This window comes from Sceloporus occidentalis, unplaced genomic scaffold (assembly GCF_023333645.1).
Source record: "Sceloporus occidentalis isolate IW3139 unplaced genomic scaffold, rSceOcc1.0.p SCAF_5, whole genome shotgun sequence".
Classification (NCBI taxonomy): Eukaryota; Metazoa; Chordata; class Lepidosauria; order Squamata; family Phrynosomatidae; genus Sceloporus; species Sceloporus occidentalis.
Window position 1 is genome coordinate 126,661,214 of NW_028316985.1, and position 18,147 is coordinate 126,679,360.

The window sequence follows — 18,147 nt, forward strand, 5'->3', positions numbered from 1 at the left end:
CTCTCTTGCACACCCATGTCGTGAAGACTAAGGGCAAAATCCTGCTTCTGCAGAGGGTGAACTTTACTTAATGGAAGAGAGCAAGTGCAGTTAATGGTACCTAGAGATTATCTGCCCTTTTAAATGGTAGAAATACCATAAAAAGTGGTGAGATAATGTCAGCATTACAGTGGGACTTGCTGTTCTGCTGTAATAGGTAGTCTATTGTTTCATTCTGTTTATTACATGTATGACAGTAAAGGCGCTTTACACCCTCCATCCACACCTCCGTCTTGCATTTTCTATTGTTTCAGAGACATGGGTGTCATATTTTGTTTGTTGCTATTTTTCATTGTGATATAGTGGTTTTAGTGTTGGACTATGACTCTGGAGAGCAGTGTTCAAATCCCCACATGGCCATGAAAACCCACTGGGTGACCTTGGGCAAGTCACACTTTCTCAGCCTCAATGGTAACCCCCCCCCTTTGAGGAAACCTGCCAAGAAAGCCCTGCAATAGGGTTGCCATAAGTTGGAAACAACTTGACGGCAAAGTACGATGCAGAAAGAAAAAATATTACTGCAACATGTTGTTAGAAGTCAGTACAAGTTAGCTAAGTCACCTCTCTCTCTAAGAGCCCCAACTTCTGTAAAATAGTCCTGCTCAAAATTGTGGTCCCTGGACTGATGCCAGTTTGTGAGCCATCGACTGTGGAGAGTTTCCAAAAAAAGAAAGACTTAGGTGTGGCCAATGGTCACCAGTCCCTGACACGTTAGGGAGGGAAAAACCAGTTCCACACATCAGATACCTTGAGAAGCACTGGTGTAAAAGTTAAAATCTGGAACCTCATGCAGGCAAGGGGTAAAGCTTATCAATAAAGGGGAAAGAGTGCAAAGGCACTTTTAATGTAAAGATTCCATCTAGTTCTAAGTGCCTGCTGCTCAACAAGAGATAGACTGATAGATAGATGTTCACCCAAACATAATTCAGCTTCCAACTGTGTCATAATCATAAACCAAAATCCAGAAATGCATATCAAAAAGGGCACTTAGACACAGACAATACTGTTAAATTAGATTGTATTTGGCTCTCAGAGAAAAACGCAAAACTTAGTATCAATGAATTAATTTCATGCCATCGTAAACCAATTTATGAGCTTAGAGGCAGGGAGATGGGAGAAGACTAAGTCGTTTTAAAACTGCAGTCAAAATAATTAAATGTTGTTCAAGTTCCTGAAAGATTCTAAATGTATTTTTATAGGTCTTAGACATTTCATAAATATCTTGGCACCTGATAGGAAAAAAATCAAAATGACATCTCCCTCTCTGCATAACTTTCAAGCAGTCATTTTCAAATAAAATAATATCAGACTATTAGAAGGAAGACAAAAGAGTAATGCAGATGTCTAGAAAATGTGTGGCACCGAGGGATAGATTGATTCTCATATCAGTGTCGAAAATTTGATGGTTACGTTAAATAAAAACTCAGATATATGAAGGCCCATCATGAATCTGGAAGTAACACCAAATTTCCAGAAATCCAGCATTTGAAATAGCCACACTTACAAAATTCATCAGTCATACATATTTCAGAAAATATGTCAATAGCAGCTGCACCTACCAAATTCAAAGTGACTGGATAAGAGTGATGCCAGAAACCACATTCCATTACATGTTTGGGTAATCCAGAAAACATTCAGGGGTAGCCATGTTAGCCATATAGCAAATCTGTTAACATAAAAAACCCACCAAACAGTGATACCTTTATTGGACCAATCACAATGCACAATATACATGATGCAAGCTTTCAAACCTCCACTGGAGGAGAAAAATGGAAGATGTCATAGGTCTGCATTTTGCTGTTTTTTTTTCTTAATTCAGATGTTATATGGTATATATTGTGAATGCCATGTATTGTGCTTGTAGTGAATGTGGTGGATGTGACTCTCACTATGAAATACCAATGTTTTGCCTTTAATAGGTACCAGAGTATGACTTTGTGTCTTTAATTATCTTTGCAATCATCCAGTCCAGCAATTCGAAAAGGTTATAATCCTCATTGTTTCAACCAACTTTGCATCACTCACCTCTCTTTATGTGTGACTGGTGAATGTTTAACCTGCTTTGGGCATATTTTATTATTTTATTCTGTTCTATTATTCTGTTGTCATTACAGGGGCATTTATATTATTAGTCTATTCTATTATTTTATTCTGGAGGTTTTATTAACATTTTGTGCTTAGTGACATATGCTATCTGAAATATTACTGTTATAAAAATCATGTTTTCAAGTGTGCTCCTAGTACTTTTGAGAAGGACATGAATGTCTGGATTTCTTTTGTAAAGAGACAGGTCTCTTACAAATTGAGAAAGTTAGAGAGTATGCAATATTTAAAAAAGAAGAAGATAAAAGTGAGGTGTAGTTGCTAATCCCAGCTATAAAAATATTGACTGAGAGTGCATGTACACTGTAGAAATAATGCAGTTTGACACCACTTTAACTGCCATGGCTCCATCTTACAGAATCCTGGCATTTGTAATTTTGTGAGGCACAAGCAGAGAAGCTGAAAGACTTTGTAAAACTAGAAATCCCAGGATTCCAGAGGATGGAGCTATAGCATCCAAAAGTAAACATCTTGCCCAAGGCTGATGCCACATTGCAGAATTAATGCAGTTCGACATTGCTATAACTGCCATGGCTCCATGCTATGGAATCCCATGCTATGGGATCTGTAGTTTGTTGTTGCACCAAAGCTCTCTGGCAGAGAAGGCAGAATATCTCACACAACTACAAATCCTGGGATTCCATAACATGGAGCCATGGCAGTTAAAGGGGTGTTAAACTGGATTAATTCTGCAATGTAGACAGTGTGATTAGAATGAGAATAATGACAGGCCCCTGGAGAGATTAAGGGATATTCTGTCTCCATTCCCAGGAAAGTAATGTGAAGGAGAAAAAGAAGGTTTCCTTTGTTTTGAAAGCCAAAAGATGTATGGAAAGAAGAGGCGAAAGAAAGGAAGGAGAATGTGGATGCAAAGGGAAGAAGATAGGAGAGTCCAAAAAACTTGTGTCTGGCAAGAAAGGAGAAAGAAGCCAAGAGAGTGTGACTTGCCTAAATTTACTCAGTGGGTATTATTATTATTATTAAATATAAACTATAATTTTATATTATTATTATTATTATTGAGATTTATTATGTTTATTTATATAGCGCATATATTGGCATGGCACCTTGCAGGCATAATCAAAACAGCATATAACCTGCCAATGATTTTAGATTGTACACTGCCAGCAGGTTCTTATTTGTTTTTATTTGTTCTTGGATATTCATTATGTACAGTGCTATGCAAATTTACAGTCCTATAAACTTTATTAATAATAATAAGAGGTTTTCATTTGTTTTCATTTGTACTTGAATATTCATTCTGTAGCGCACTGTGCAAATTTACAGAAATAAACTTTAATAATAATAATAATTACAGGTTCTTATTTGTTTTTATTTGTGCTCGGATGTTCATTATGTACAGCGCTGTGCAGATTTACAGCTCTATAGAAACAAACGTTAATGATAATAACAACAAGCAACTTTTATGTGGCTAAAATATAATAAATCTGCAAAAATCTGCAAAAAATAAATCTGCAAAAAAACCCCAAGTAATACATATAATCAAATATAAAATTACTAAAACAATAATTAAAATGCAGTTCCAAATGCTTCAGAGAGGACAAGAAAGTCTTTAAATCAGGGTTTAATACTAGCAAGAGAAGAGAGAGTCAGCAGAAGTTCAAGGGAGGCAGTTCCCAGGAGGAGTAATACTGGAACCAGGTTCATCCAATCAAACCAGCCTCTGCTGCTTTTGGACTACATCCCCCAGCATGCCTTGTTACCAACCCTCCTCTTTGGCCCAGCCTTCCTTAGAGCAATGCATCATGGGGGATGTAGTTCAAAACAGCCAAACTCCTCCATTTCCTCCTCTTGCAATTCCAGGGGGTTTGGCGCCAAATTGCAAATTGCACAAAGAAAGGGCTCTTTTCCAGTCTTAAGGCTGCAAGGAAATGAGTGCTGGCCAGGGACCACAGACCAGCAGCCCCAATGGGTAGGTGCATTTGTTGCTGTTGTGTTTGCTGTGTGCCTTCAAGTCGTTGCCTGCTTGGCAACATTTCTTCAGAGGGTTTTTTTGCCATTGCCTTCCGCTGAGGCTGAGAGAGTGTGACTTCTTTTATAAGATCACCCAGTGTGTGGGCTTCCTATGCATTTGAACCCAGAGCCATCTTCCAAGGCTCAGAAACCTCTGCACACGGCTGGTGCTTTGCAAGCAGAACCAAACATTTGTGACTCTTTCAGTGCTATAAAATGCATTAGGAAAATGCAGTGCTGAAAATGTGTGGTGGTGGTTGACCCTGTGGATGCAAAAATGCAATAAATAAATAAATGCTAAGTAAATAAATAAATGCTAAAACAGAATACCTAAATGCTGAGTATATAAAGAAATGCTAAGTAAATAATTACATGTTAAAATATAATACCTAAATGCTAAAAAAATAAATAAGTGCTGAAATATTAAGTCAAAGGCATGTGGACTACCTACATGGTAAGTAAATACATAAATGCTAAAACAGAATACCTAAATGCTAAATAAATAAGTGCTGAAATATTAAGTCGAAGCCATGTAGAATACCTACATACTAAGTAAATACATGAATGCTAAAATAGAGTACCTACATGCTAAGCAAATAAATAAATAAAGGCTTAAATAACAATACCTAAATGCTAATTAAATAAATACATAAAGGCTAAAATAGAGTACCTGCATGCTAAGTAAATAAATAAATGCTAAAACAGAGTACCTACATGCTAAGCAAATAAATAAATAAATAAATAAATAAATAAAGGCTAAAATAGAATATCCTGCCCTTTTGCCAAACTGGGACTCAGGGCTGTTCATGACATTAAAAAACAGTACAATTAAACACATACAAAAATAGTACATTAAAATAGAATAAATAAAGGCTAAAATAGAATGTCTAAATGCTAAGTAAATAAATAAATACTAAAATAGAAAAAAAGCAGCCATGCATACAGAGACACAAAATGCAGAATAAAATTTAGTCAGTACAGATAATAAGTTATACTACTGATTATTCTCTAACTAGAGTAGACCCATTCAGTGAATTGTTGAATGGTGAGTGAACACACTGATTTTGTTGTTGTTGTGTGCCTTCAAGACATTCCCGACTTATAGCAACCCTAAACTGAATTTATCGTGGGGTTTTCTTGGCAAAGTTTGTTCAGAGGAGGTTTGCCATTGCCTTCCACTGAGGCTGAGAGAGTGTGACTTGCCCAAGGTCACCCAGTTGCTTTTCCATGGCCGAAGTGGGAATTGACTTATCCACAGGTCAATGTAAGTATTGTACTTTAACTCTTATTAAAAAACAAGAACTACATATCTCCTGGTGAAAGGCAAGAGTGTTATCTGTTCTGGAAACACTGATCTCCCTCTACTCTCTCATCCATCCAGCCTTAAGAGTAGGCACAAAGACCTTAGGTCTGCTGGAAATCTGTAAGTTCTTTGGCATTGTTTTCCTTTGCTCCATCTTTTGTTACATTCTCCTAGGTTTTACTCTCGACTTATCTACAGTTCATATTAAAATCCATAATTTTGGCCTCAAAATTTGCCCTCGACTTATACATGAGATCGACTTATAGTCGAGTATATAAGGTATATCAAGGTTTGCAAATGTCTTGCCCATCAGATGATGTTGGGTTGCAGCTACCATCGGTCCTAGCCAGCATATCCAGTAGTGAGGAATGATAGGAGTTGTAATCAAGAATACCACACTTTCGTTATTTCTGCTTTACAAGACTGTATGCTTCACATTACTTTTACTTTACATGAAAGCTGCAAGTTTCATGGGCTGCTAATACCAGCACTCATTTCAAAAATACATCATTTAGATATTCCCCCAAATAGCTTTTTAAAAGCTAGCTTTCCTATGGTGTTTTTCCAAACAGAGACACAGGCATAATAAAGCACACAAAAATAATTAAATGCACAGCAGTGTTGTGAATGCAGACCTCTTTGTATATTGGGAGGTGGGGGGGACTCCATGCTGGTGGTATTCAAGAGGGACTGATTATAGGCAAAAATCTAGAAATCTATAAAACTAAACAATATTATGTCCTATAAAGATTTTGATTACAGTCAATATTCGAAGCAGGGGGTAGTATTCAATTTAAAGGGGGGAAAACCAACCTCACAACTATTTAGATAAAAAAGCCTTTTCTATGGAGGCATTTCATCTTGATTGGGAAGTGAAAAAGGAGACAAATCTAAAGAAAAGGAAGCAGTTGATGCCCTTGAATAGCAAGCAAGGTAGGTTAATGTCCAAAGAAATTTAGCCAAGGTGATGAATGCAGTTTTTCATAGGTGGCGAATTGCCAAAGCTTTAATATATCTCAATCCCTAAGATGATAAAATATAATATGATATTATATTATATATCTCAATCTCTAAGCTGATAAAATTATAATATGATTAAACACAGCTGAGAGTCATTAATATTTAGCCTGTTTATGAGTATAAAATCACCAAATTCAAATTACAATTTGTAACATATTCTGGACAGGTAGAGAATGAGATTCAGAATACATACAAGTTTTATTAACATGGCAGTATTTATGTGAATAGCTTTTTATGAGTAAAATCAGCCTATTTCTATGAAACCTAGAACATCAGTAGTTCTTCATGGTTGGGGCAGAGAGGGGAGAGGCTCTTCCTGAACAGACAAGGTGATTGGAATTAAAGATATGATTGGATTTTTACTTTTATTTTGTATTCCGCATTGATTTCTCAAGGACAAGGTGGAATATAAATAAATCATGTTATTATTATTATTATCATTGCAGGAGAACTTTGCTAAAAGCTATTATTATTATTATTATTACATGTAAATTGTAAATTTGCACAGCGCTGTACATAGAATGGATTAAATTGATAAGAATAATAAAACCTGCCAGTGGCGTACAATCTAAAAAATAACAAATGCATATAACGTACATGTATATTGTAAATAAGATTACATTTAAAACATTTAAAACTTCTCCCACTAATCACAACGCTCCTCTTATCCAGGATAGCCTACCAACCTTTCTTCCTGTTTCTACTCAACTGAATTTAAATTTGGTGTAAAGAGACCTCTTACTGGAAAAAGCAATTCAGATTTTTGACAGGTTGAGATGTCTCAGATGATCCAAGTCTCCCACTAATGAAAAGCCTTCATACATTGCTGGTGGTATGATGTATCCCTACTTGTGCTCTGGGTATTCTCTTAAATATCATGCACAGACTGGGTACAAAGGTAAAAATATGGTCCTTTGTTCTTCACAAATCAAAGGACTTCTTTTGCAGAAGATAGTTCAGGAAACCACATTCTCTCGTCTGCTCTGTTTAGTATTCCCTGCTTTGCAGACCTTATTCTCTAGAATGTTTTTGTGTTACTATTCATTATGTAATATTTTAATATATGTTAAAGCTAGATAAGTTACAAAATATCTTGCCTTCAGTCACATAGTCCCAAATATGTCTATTGTCACCCTCTTTCGGTTACTGTTCCACTCTAATGATGACTATGATAAATTTTAAATGGTACCTTGCAATGGAAATTGCTCTTCTGAGGTGGACACCCATTGCAATTTCCACATTTTCCATTTGAAATACGTTAGACTATCTATTGGTTGCAGAAAACACCTTCCACTTATACAATCACTTTTATTTACTTCTCCTAATGTACAAAACAAACCTAGAATCGTTATTATTTTTATCCAGGGTTAAAAACTACATTAAAGCTTAAACCTTCCACAGTGGGATGTTAAGCACAAATCTACAAGACCACAGACCCACTAACAGCCTTAGGGATACAGTATACAGTTGGCCCTTCCCTTACGTGGGGGATCCGTTCTGAAGCCCCTTCCCCCCTATGTAAGGGACATACTGCGAAAGCTCGAGCCCCATTAAAAACATCGAGGCTCGTGCATGCAGCACAGTGCACGCACCATTTCCTCTACTGGCGCATGGCTTTCAGCATAAGCTGAAAGCCACGTATAGCCGAGGTGCACTGTACATCCCTTGTATATCCCCAATAGGCCTTTGGTATCCATTGGGGTTTGGTTTCAGGACCCCCATGAATACCTAAATTGTGGGTGCTGAGTCCCATTTAATACAGTGACACAGTAAAATGGTGTCCCTTATATGATATGGCAAAATTAAAGTTTTTAAAAACATTTTCAAGATCCACGGATAAAGAATCCATGGATACAGAGGGCCTGACTGCCCATGATGTAACTGAATTTTTCTACTGCACAGTGAACAATGTTTTACCCTTGATTTTGCTCCTCAAACACATATAACCTGAACTGAACAGCAAATTCATCTTCACTTTTCCTTCAGTCTTTGCCATTCTATTTATTTACTTATGCCTACTGAACATTTGTTTGGCATGGTTTAAAAAGTCTTGAAACACTCCCTCCCGCCAGCACTGTTCTTCGTTCTCAAAACACTAATTTGAAAATACTGGCAGTTATTTAACATACATGATATATAATGTATATACTCATGTATAAGTCTAGAAATTTTAGGCAAAAACATTGACCCCAAAAAACCGAGTTGGCTTATTTATGAGTCAAAAAAGTGAACCACTCTCTCTGAGTAGAGTGGTGAAAAGCAAGAGCTTAGTCCATCCCAAGAACACCTAAAAGAAGCACCAACCCCTTCTACTCTGTCCACCAAGGCTTCACATCTGACCTCTTTGAAGGCTTGTTGGAAAAGCATAATTATGCCTGCCAGAATGTTGTAAATTCCTTGACATCATTTTCCTTAGCTTCATCTTTTATATCCTTTGTTGCGTGCCTCTAAGTTTTACCCTTGACTTAACCATGGGTCAGATCAAAATCCATAAACCTGTCCTTGACTTATACATGAGGTCGACTTATAGTTGAGTATATACGGTAGCCAAAAAACCCCCACGTCCATACCGAACTTCTTTTGATAAAAGGAATCATGCCCCATGAATCTCAATGAGATTGGATTTTTAATTATTATTCTATTTGTATTTATTAAAATATTTTTGTATCCTGGTTTGGTATTTGGCATTTAAGCATGCCAAAAAGCTGTGAAACAATGGTGGCCTCAATGATAAAATTACGTACATGTCTACAGATCTAAAATTCAATTTTCCTGATATTATACAACATATTCCATTGTGCTATTTCTTCTGGTGTCTATGGAGACTTCAACAGAAAAATACAAAACAACTCGTAAAAAAACCTTACTCTTTCCCATTTTTAAAAAATTCCTAAGGGAACTCACTTGAAGAACAATCACTGCTTTAGTCTAAACAAAGATGTAAGAGGTTACAAACTCAATTTCTCTTAAGACACCAGTCAAGATCAAGCACTTTGTTCATTACATCATGACAGAGGGTCAATTTAAAGGCTCAAGTGAGCCTAGGCCTGAAATTAAAAGATTTCAACCCTTGTTGAAAAAAACCCAGATTTCAGTAGGAAAGACAGAATTTTTTCTAAGGAACCAAAACACTATGGATAGATTCTGGTAATTTATTTCCCCATCAGAACATGACTTTCAGCAAATGCCAAGTACTCTCATCGTTGCAAGACTTCTTCATAGGACCACATCCAATTTGTAATCACCTCCAAGGCCATCAATTTTCCTACTAATACCTACTAATTTGAATATAGTGCAATGCCATTGGGTTAGTTTCATCTGAAGGAAAAGGTGTGATTGTTTTAATAAAAGCACAGAAATAGTCTTTCAGAAATAAAAAGACATAAAAATGAAGAAATCTATAACCATTGGATTGTTTCCAGTGGGGGAACAGAGGGCAGGCTTGTACAACTGATTTTTCTCTTCTCTTTCTGTTCTGCAAAGCTTCACTGTTCAGGGTGCTCTTTCAAATGTTTAGATAATCTGGGCAGCCAGGGATGGAGTACCCATGTAGGGAATGAAAAACAGAAAACAACAACAACAACAAAGAAAATAGAATATATCTCCATGAGGTTGCTTCTAAGGAGGTTATGTTAAAGCATCCCTTTATATTATATATTATTTTTAAAAAATGCTGGATATGAGTGAGTGCCTTCCAAACAGAAGTGAGTGGAAAATATTTTGGACAATGCTAAGATGAGAGAGATGTCTTGGTATATGTAAAACCTACAAATTGTTTTTTGTTCTTTTTGTTTTTTGATCCAGTGGTTGCGTGGTATCAGATGGGTCTTAAACAGATATGTACTTTTTCAGACTGTTGAGGGCAGGTTGTAAAAGGGATGGCTGACTGTATTGGTAACACATGAAATGAATGTCTGCAGGAATAGGATCTAAAGCTCCTGGTTTTTATGTGTGTACGAAATGAGAAGCAAAACCTCTCAAGCCACAACCAACTTGCGGGTCTCTTAAAAGTATTGTCCCTGCGTATTCTGTTTATTAAAGAATTAAACTGGAGCACATGTAAATTGTACCCTCTCAGATCATGTGTTTGTTGAGTCAGGTGTTTGTTTGAAATGTTTTTGTTGTGGTTCATTGTTTTATCTGCCTATTTGTGTTTGCTGAAGTGCAGAATTAAAAAAAGAGGGGCCATTACAGACTGTAGCCTGTAGTACAAAGAGATTCAAAGATGGAGCACTTGAGTATTGACATGAGAATCTTTGTCGGCAACACTCCTTATGAGTAGTGTTATTGAAAACCATTTTTAGTACAGAATAACACCACAAGAAGTGTTCAGCACACAGTGTTTCATATTCTTTTTTCAGTTTTAGCTGTAACAAATGAAACTGCACTAGATGTTTGCAATCAGAATAGCTGGCCTAAGATATGTCTTTGCTCTAGCAGCTTAATGTTGGTAATACTGGAGCAAAGAACATAACCTTTTCAATATTGCTCCAAAGAAGGTAGAATTGAAGAATATATAATAGTTACCCCACACAGTTTAAAGCCTGCAAATTGCAGCTTTAAATGAGATAATTCAGTCTCCTTCTGGCCTTTTTGGTTTGAAAAGTAGTGTTGCTTGTAAGGCACTGGGCAGATATGAAACAATGATATTCTCCACCATTAAATTCTTGATTTGAATCTGTAACCTTCAGGGTCAAATGATGCTCTGTTATTTATACTAATTAAACTTTGGTGCCACTCTGGAATTCTACATCACAGTAATTGACTTATTTCCAGAGACTCAAACACTGGGGTCAAAGTACACTTAATAGAGCATTTTAAAAAATAAAAATAAAACAGTTCATGCAAATCACAACCATTACTGTCATTTTATTTGATTTCTGTAGGTATAGCTGTGAGATGACCTGTAAAAAACGTGATGACTATTTAGAATGGCCTGAATATTTTATGGCTGTTGCTTTCCTCTCAGCACAAAGAAGCAAGGATCCACATTCTCAGGTAAGGTAAGAATATGGCACACAGGTAGTCTCACTGAAATATCTATTGCAAAACCGCAAGGAAGTCAGGCAAAGCAACCTCATCATTAGGCCAATTTATAACAAAATAAATTGTGCTTTGGGGTTTTTTGGATTTTTGTGTGTATGTATGTGTACCAAAAACTATTCTTTCCTTGGGAAGTAGTTCTTGTTTGGCATTGGACAAACAAGACCTATTTGACAAAACTTCCCACCAGACAACAGAAGTTTCCCCACAAATGCTACTGCAGGTTGAGTCTCCTTTATCTGAAATGCTTGGGACCAGAAGTGTTTGGATTTTTTGGATTTTGAAATACCTACGAACATAATGAGATTTCTTGGAGATGGGTGTAAGTCTTAATACAACATTCATTTGTTCCATATATATGTTATACACATAGCCTGAAGGTAATTTTATATAATTTTAAAAATAATTTCCTGCGTGAAATACACTGAACCATCAGAAAGCAAAGGTGTCACTATCTCAGCCACCCATGAAAATTTTTTTGGCTTTTGGAGTATTTTGGATTTTGGAGCATTTGGGAATTCTGGATAAGGGAGACTCAACCTGTAGTGGGACTTATTGTTGAAGAAACTGGAATATTTTGGGATGAGTTTTTTCTAGGACTATAATATAGGAAGTTTTTAAAAAATCTCTCTCTTGACTTATTTCTAGATTTTAAGACACAGAAACAGATTAGTTTTGTCCACAAAGTGCAGTACTGTACAAACAATTGTGGGGTTAATATGAGTTTGCGTTTTGTAGTTTGGTTTGTAATACTGGACCCTTTTATAATACTGGAACCTTCCCCAGTATTTGTAGATTTTCACCAGAGATGGTGAAGCCGGACCGGGCTGAAACAGATTTAGTTTAGTATTTACTTGCAGCAGACCTATAGGGCAGAACAACTAGATAACTAAATTTTCTTTGAGTCCTGACTAGAATAGGTTCATTGAATCCATTAGATTTATCTACTTCTTGACTCACTCACCATTCAGTAGTTGATTGAATGGATCCGTCCTAGTTGGGACAGTTTACCAGTCAAAATGTTTGAATTGTTCGAAGGCTTCTGAGTAAATATCAACCCACACATTTCAATCTTACTTCTCTCATGCTTGTGTTTGGGTTCTTTTTAAAATATGGCATATCAAAGATCACTCTTAAACTGAGCTTAAATTGATTTTTCTGTTTTTCAAAATGTACTAGAATATCACATGTTTTGTTAATATTTTCATATTCAATTAAAAATTTGCAGTGTGGTTTACAATAAATAATAAAATAACAATAAAGGGCTTAAACAAGGATTAAAAAGAGATTACAAATCTGGGAAAACAAAACAGTCTTCACTTGGCACTATAAGAGGTTACAGTAGGTACAAGACAAACTTCCTGGTAGGAGAATTTCAGAACTGGGAAAGACCTCTTTTCAGTTGTCACTCAACTCACCTTCGATGGTGGGACACCCAAGAAGGATCTCATCAAAAGATCTTGCCACAGGTGGCCATTTGGTCTTTAAAGAGTAGCACTCTCACTTTGAATTGGTTTCAGATATATACTGGCAGGCAACATAGTTTTTCAAATACTGGTAAAATTATGAGTAATTTGCTGGGTGAACAGGGAGGGCACTTCATCCAACCATACTGCTGTGGGGTACACCCCCCTTACTTGGTCCATGAGACACCAATGCTTGAACTGTGTGTTTAATTTCCAGTCCCAGTAAGTAGTTTAGTGGCTTGCCATGGTTTGAATTAACTTTACATTCTGGGCAGACTTCAAAGGCTGTCCTATGTACAACACATTGCAGTAGTCTAATTGCCAAAACATGGATAACTGTATATAGACTACCTCTTTCCAAGCTTTAGCAGGTGAAAAGCTTTCTTGTGTGACTGAGATCACTTGGGCTTCTAGGGACAGAAGTGAATCAGAAAATACCCTCCAGGCTATTACTCTTCTGCTGCAGGTGAAGCACAGTCTAGGACAGAAAAAAACATCCCCCGGTACAGTATTAGTTCACAAAATAAACTGCTTTATTTATGGTAAAGATGTATTGGTTCTGTTTTAGGTTGGTGCTTGCATTGTGAATTCAGAAAACAAGATTGTTGGGATTGGCTACAATGGCATGCCTAATGGATGTAGCGATGACTTGCTACCTTGGACAAGAACTGGTGACAGTAAACTTGACACTAAATATCCCTACGGTAAAGACTATAATGTCTTAATTAGATTCCTTGTTTATGCCTTTTTTAAAATAATAAACATTGCAGGTATATCTCAGTTAATGAAGTAGATTTGTATCTTGGTATGACTTCTTTAACAGAAAATTTGGTACTAGGGCAGAAGCAACCTGTATAGAGCAGGGTTGGGTTCCTGCACCACAAAAAAGAAGAGTAGTTTAATGTGTTTATTCAAAACTAACCCTACATGTGGAATGGAAAAAACAACAGGTCAGTTAAACATTGCATAAATAAATGAAAACAGCTTGAAATTTCTAATGTCCACTTGCATCCATGCAAGTGGACATTTGCTTTCATCGGCCTCCACTTTTTTTCTGGTTTCCATTTTGTTGGCCACACTTCTACACTTTTTAACATGTTGGGGAGATCTGGTGAAGCAAGCTTATCTGCTCTTCCTTTTCCCTATGCTTGGCTGTTTTTTGCATGCTCAGCAAGGGATTCTGGAAGCAGCTGCTATTTACTTTCTCTGTTGCAGGCAGGCAAACAGGGCTACAGTAGGATCAGCTACATGGAGATCCTGCTTTTCCCCAGCTCATGCTATATTTATTTAAAAGCCAGTGTGGTGTAGTGGTTTGAGTTTTGGACTAAGACTCTGGAAGACCAGAGTCTGAATTCCCATTCAGCCATGGAAACCCAATGGGTGACCTTGGACAGGTCACATTTTGTTAGCCTTAGAGGAAGGCAATGGCAACCCCCCCCCCAAAAAAAAACAACAACAAATCTTACCAGAAAAATCCTGTGATAGGTTCATCCTAGTATCACCATAAGTTGGAAACTAATTGAAAATTTGGATGATATTTAGAAAAATATAACTTAACAGTATTGACTTTGTTAAAATACCAGCCAGTTTAAAGTCTTTTTGTTTTGGGTGGTTGAGAAATACTGCTTCCATAATAAACAGTTTCAGCCTTTGATACCACTTGAATTACCTTCATCATATGGAATCCTGGGATTTGTAGTTTCATAAAACTATTCATAATTTTCTGCCAGAGACCTCTGGTGCCTCCCAACCAAACCACAAATTCCAGGATTCAGTAGAATGCAGTTAAAATGCTTTCAAGGTGCTAAAACTGTTGAATGTGAAAAAAGCCCAATTCAGTTTTCAAGGCTTAATTTGTTAAGTTAGTTTAGCACATTTTTTTAAAATCAAGACAGAACATCTTTTCTAGTTTTGTAACATATGCAGAAGTCTTGCTTATTAGTTTATGACAAGCTGTTTTTACAGCAGTTCGCCATAATATGTCGCCTGGACTTTTTGTTTGGTTCCGTCTTTGCCCATGACTGTAGAAATACTTGCCTGACAACTAGTCTTGACTAGGAAATGTGTTTATTTACTTGTACAAAGTCTGCCAAATATAAGCACAAATATAAATGTTAGAGCTCACACTGAGCAGATTTGCTCTCTAATTTTACAAGATTGAATTAGAGTTGCGTAAATATATTTCAGGAATAAACTACTGCATAGAGTAATGTATGCTAAACAAAATTTGACTGAGTCTAACTACTTTAAGTATGTTGGTATATGCAATTTTATTTAAAATCAGAAATTGTTATTACTCTGTTTTCTTGTCATATTCTATTTTTTTTAATTCCTAGTACATGCTTTTCAAAAGTATTACTGCTAATGTTTATTTGCTAAATCATCCATGTACTGTAGATACTTGACTATAAGTTAAGAAATGTATGTCTTAAATTGACCCTAAAATCCTGGGTTGACTTATATACGGGTCAATACACTAATACTGGTTAGAAAGGTCCTGAAACAAGCACTGCCGTGATGCCCCACTCTTCCCTACTCTTCGTTCCTGGATGCAAGAATTTTTGTATGGGTGTGTGTATGAGAGAGAGAGAGAGTTTCCCAATCCGATTTTAAAGCCTTCTCTTCCCATCAAAGAAACACACCATTTAACTCCACTTCCTTTCCTCCCCAATCCAGTTTTCAAACCTCTTTTCCAGCATCTGAGAAGGGGTGTAAAGTGGACGGAAGTGGTGTTTTTCATCTTTTGTTATAGCCCCCTAAGTTTTAACCTCGACTTATTCTTGGGCCATAACAAAAGCCATGATTTTTACCCTGAAACCTTCCTTCAACTTATATGTGAGTTCAACTTGTACATGAATCTATATGGTAAGTCACCTATAAAATTGAATTTGGTTTGTTCAGCCATCCTGTATCTCTGTCTTAAATATCTTGCATGCAATATTTTAGCTCTTGAAAAAAATCTTGTAAATTTTTTTTAATGTACAGGCCATGGTCCAAAAACCATACAAGTAGTCTGGTACATCTGAGAAGCTATAAAATAATTCCTGCACAGCAGATTTCAGTGTACAGCTCCCATAAAGCAAACCATTTTTAAAATTAAAGAGATTTCTAGAATGATTACAGTATGGCAGTGGAATTTGCTGTTTGCTCTCTCACTCTCTCTTGTTCTCTTTCACTTTTTCTAATTTAACAGGGGAAACAGTTTGTACCTTTGGTTACCCTGGCTTTTGCATCTTGGGCAGACAATGGAACATGCAGTCTGCATCCCAAACATGCCTGTCAAAAGTAGATAAATCAGTGCTAACTCGTTCAACAAATGTACAACAAAAAGATAGATTTTCCACCCTTTTAAACAAAGTCACTCAAAAGATCCAAGTGTTCAAAAGATCCAAGTGTTACTTCCTAGGACTAAATAAAACTCAAAAGAAACCTATCTTCAGATAGTTCCAAGCTGACCTTGCAGCTATCAAAAGTTTATCCTAGTAGACATATCAAAAGACTTTTTTACTAGGCACTAGTAAATAATGGTAGCAGTGCAAAATGATTCTCTAAATTGAATTTTTAATGCTAGCTGCTTTTTCCTCAAGCTTACTTGTCAGTTCTCATACCTGGAAGCAGAAATGGCTTGTTCTTCCTTCATAACTTTTTTCCTCTCTTAAGACCACAAAGTGCACTAGCCTAATCAAATGAACATTCCTATTCATGCATGTAAACACATAAATGAACTCCTTTATATTGGCAATTAGATGCTCTCTGAGAGCGCTGGTGCTGTGAGATATTGCCACATTTAGGGTGGCTGAAACTACTTGGCCTTCAGCCTATGGCTTTGTTTTGTCCTGTAGGTGTTCATAAATGGCCGTGTTAATGTGCTTAATGATTTCATTACTCACTGCAAGCCTGGCCAGATCACTTGACCTTCATTGATCTTGATATCTCTGGATTATTTTCCCTCGTTTTCCCCCCTCTAAATTTCTCTCTTGTGTGACAAATTGTGCTGGCTGTTTGCCTCTGGAAGGACATAGGCATTTGCAGCTTACCACTTTGTTAAGTTTTAGATTGATGACTCAGTTTAATGAACGCACATATGAGTATTTGTTGTGTTCTTTTTATCTTTAATCAGTGTGTCATGCTGAACTGAATGCCATAATGAACAAGAACTCGGCTGATGTGAAAGGCTGCAGCATGTATGTTGCCTTGTTTCCTTGTAATGAATGTGCAAAGCTCATCATCCAGGCAGGTAAGGAAAGGTGCCAGATGGAATTGTCAGTAATGCTGCACTGACTATTTGCGGGTATCTTGGCACAGATGTATTTGATTTTCAAATTGCGGCTGTTTAGATCTAAATTAATTGCACTATCAACCTTTAAGACACTCCTTGTGTTTTCTGTACTTGAGTAGTGCCAAGTTTTCCAGTACTAATTGCATCCTCTGTGATTCTTAGCTTGTTTTTAATTTAAGTTTGCAACTTCCTATACCAAGAACTGCCAAGGAACTGTGCAAGCATTGCATATAATTACTGTCAATTTACAGTGTTCTGACACATTGTGAAGAGAATATGGGGGTGGGTTGCAGGAGAGTAAACTTAGTGTGATACAGGTTCTCCTGGGAGTATATATGTAACATTTTAATTTGAACATCAAACATAGTACACCCTTGAAGATTTTATGTCTTTGGTCATAAATGTCAGAAGAGTTCTTAGATCTTTGTTATAATTAAGCCTTTCATTACAATAGTTGTAAATCCTTGTCACTGCTGCAGGTGTACTAATCTGATGGTTGGGCCCCTTTTGTTAGATTATTAGATGCCAGTAAAATATCTGTCATTATGACCCGTTTTAGAGAAGACTTATGATTTTCAGAGACCCCTGGCTTGTGGAGATGCATAAAATTCTACTGAATCACCATTGAAGAAGATCTGGTCACATACCATCAGTGTTGGTGGACATGCCTTGCCCTCGGTGCTCTGTTTTCACAGAGTGTACCACTCCATTCTGGGAAGGTTCATATCTCAGTAATAGAGTTCCTGTTCTGCATGCAAAATATCTCAGGTTCAGTTCTTGGCATCTCTAGGGAAATCCACTATCTGAAATCTTGAGGATCTGCTTTTAGTTAATATTTCTAGTTCTGGCATTGTGGTTCAATAGTTTGATTCAAGTATAAGTCAGCTTCTTATGTGTTTTTCCCTGTAGGAGTGAATGCA

General features: G+C 36.7%; 1 protein-coding gene across 8 annotated transcripts in view; it reads left to right on the top strand.

The window, feature by feature from the left end:
* Positions 1-2,946: 2,946 nt before the first annotated feature.
* DCTD (dCMP deaminase) overlaps positions 2,947-18,147 on the top strand; it is a 63,664-nt gene continuing 48,463 nt past the window's right edge. For 2 of the 8 annotated variants that reach the window (XR_016281432.1, XM_089526995.1), the window contains exons 1-4: positions 2,947-3,103; positions 11,326-11,437; positions 13,517-13,652; positions 17,069-17,185. Coding sequence is in view for 3 of the 8 variants with exons in the window: in XM_089526995.1 (XP_089383121.1) it covers positions 2,967-3,103; positions 11,326-11,437; positions 13,517-13,652; positions 17,069-17,185 (502 nt within the window). In the remaining 5 variants the exon portion in view is untranslated. Of the gene's footprint in view, positions 3,104-3,936; positions 4,076-10,042; positions 10,066-10,426; positions 10,450-10,878; positions 10,939-11,325; positions 11,438-13,516; positions 13,653-17,068; positions 17,186-18,147 lie in introns of those variants that run through there. The other 6 variants (XR_016281433.1, XM_089526997.1, XM_089526996.1 and 3 more) reach the window with 5 other exon arrangements.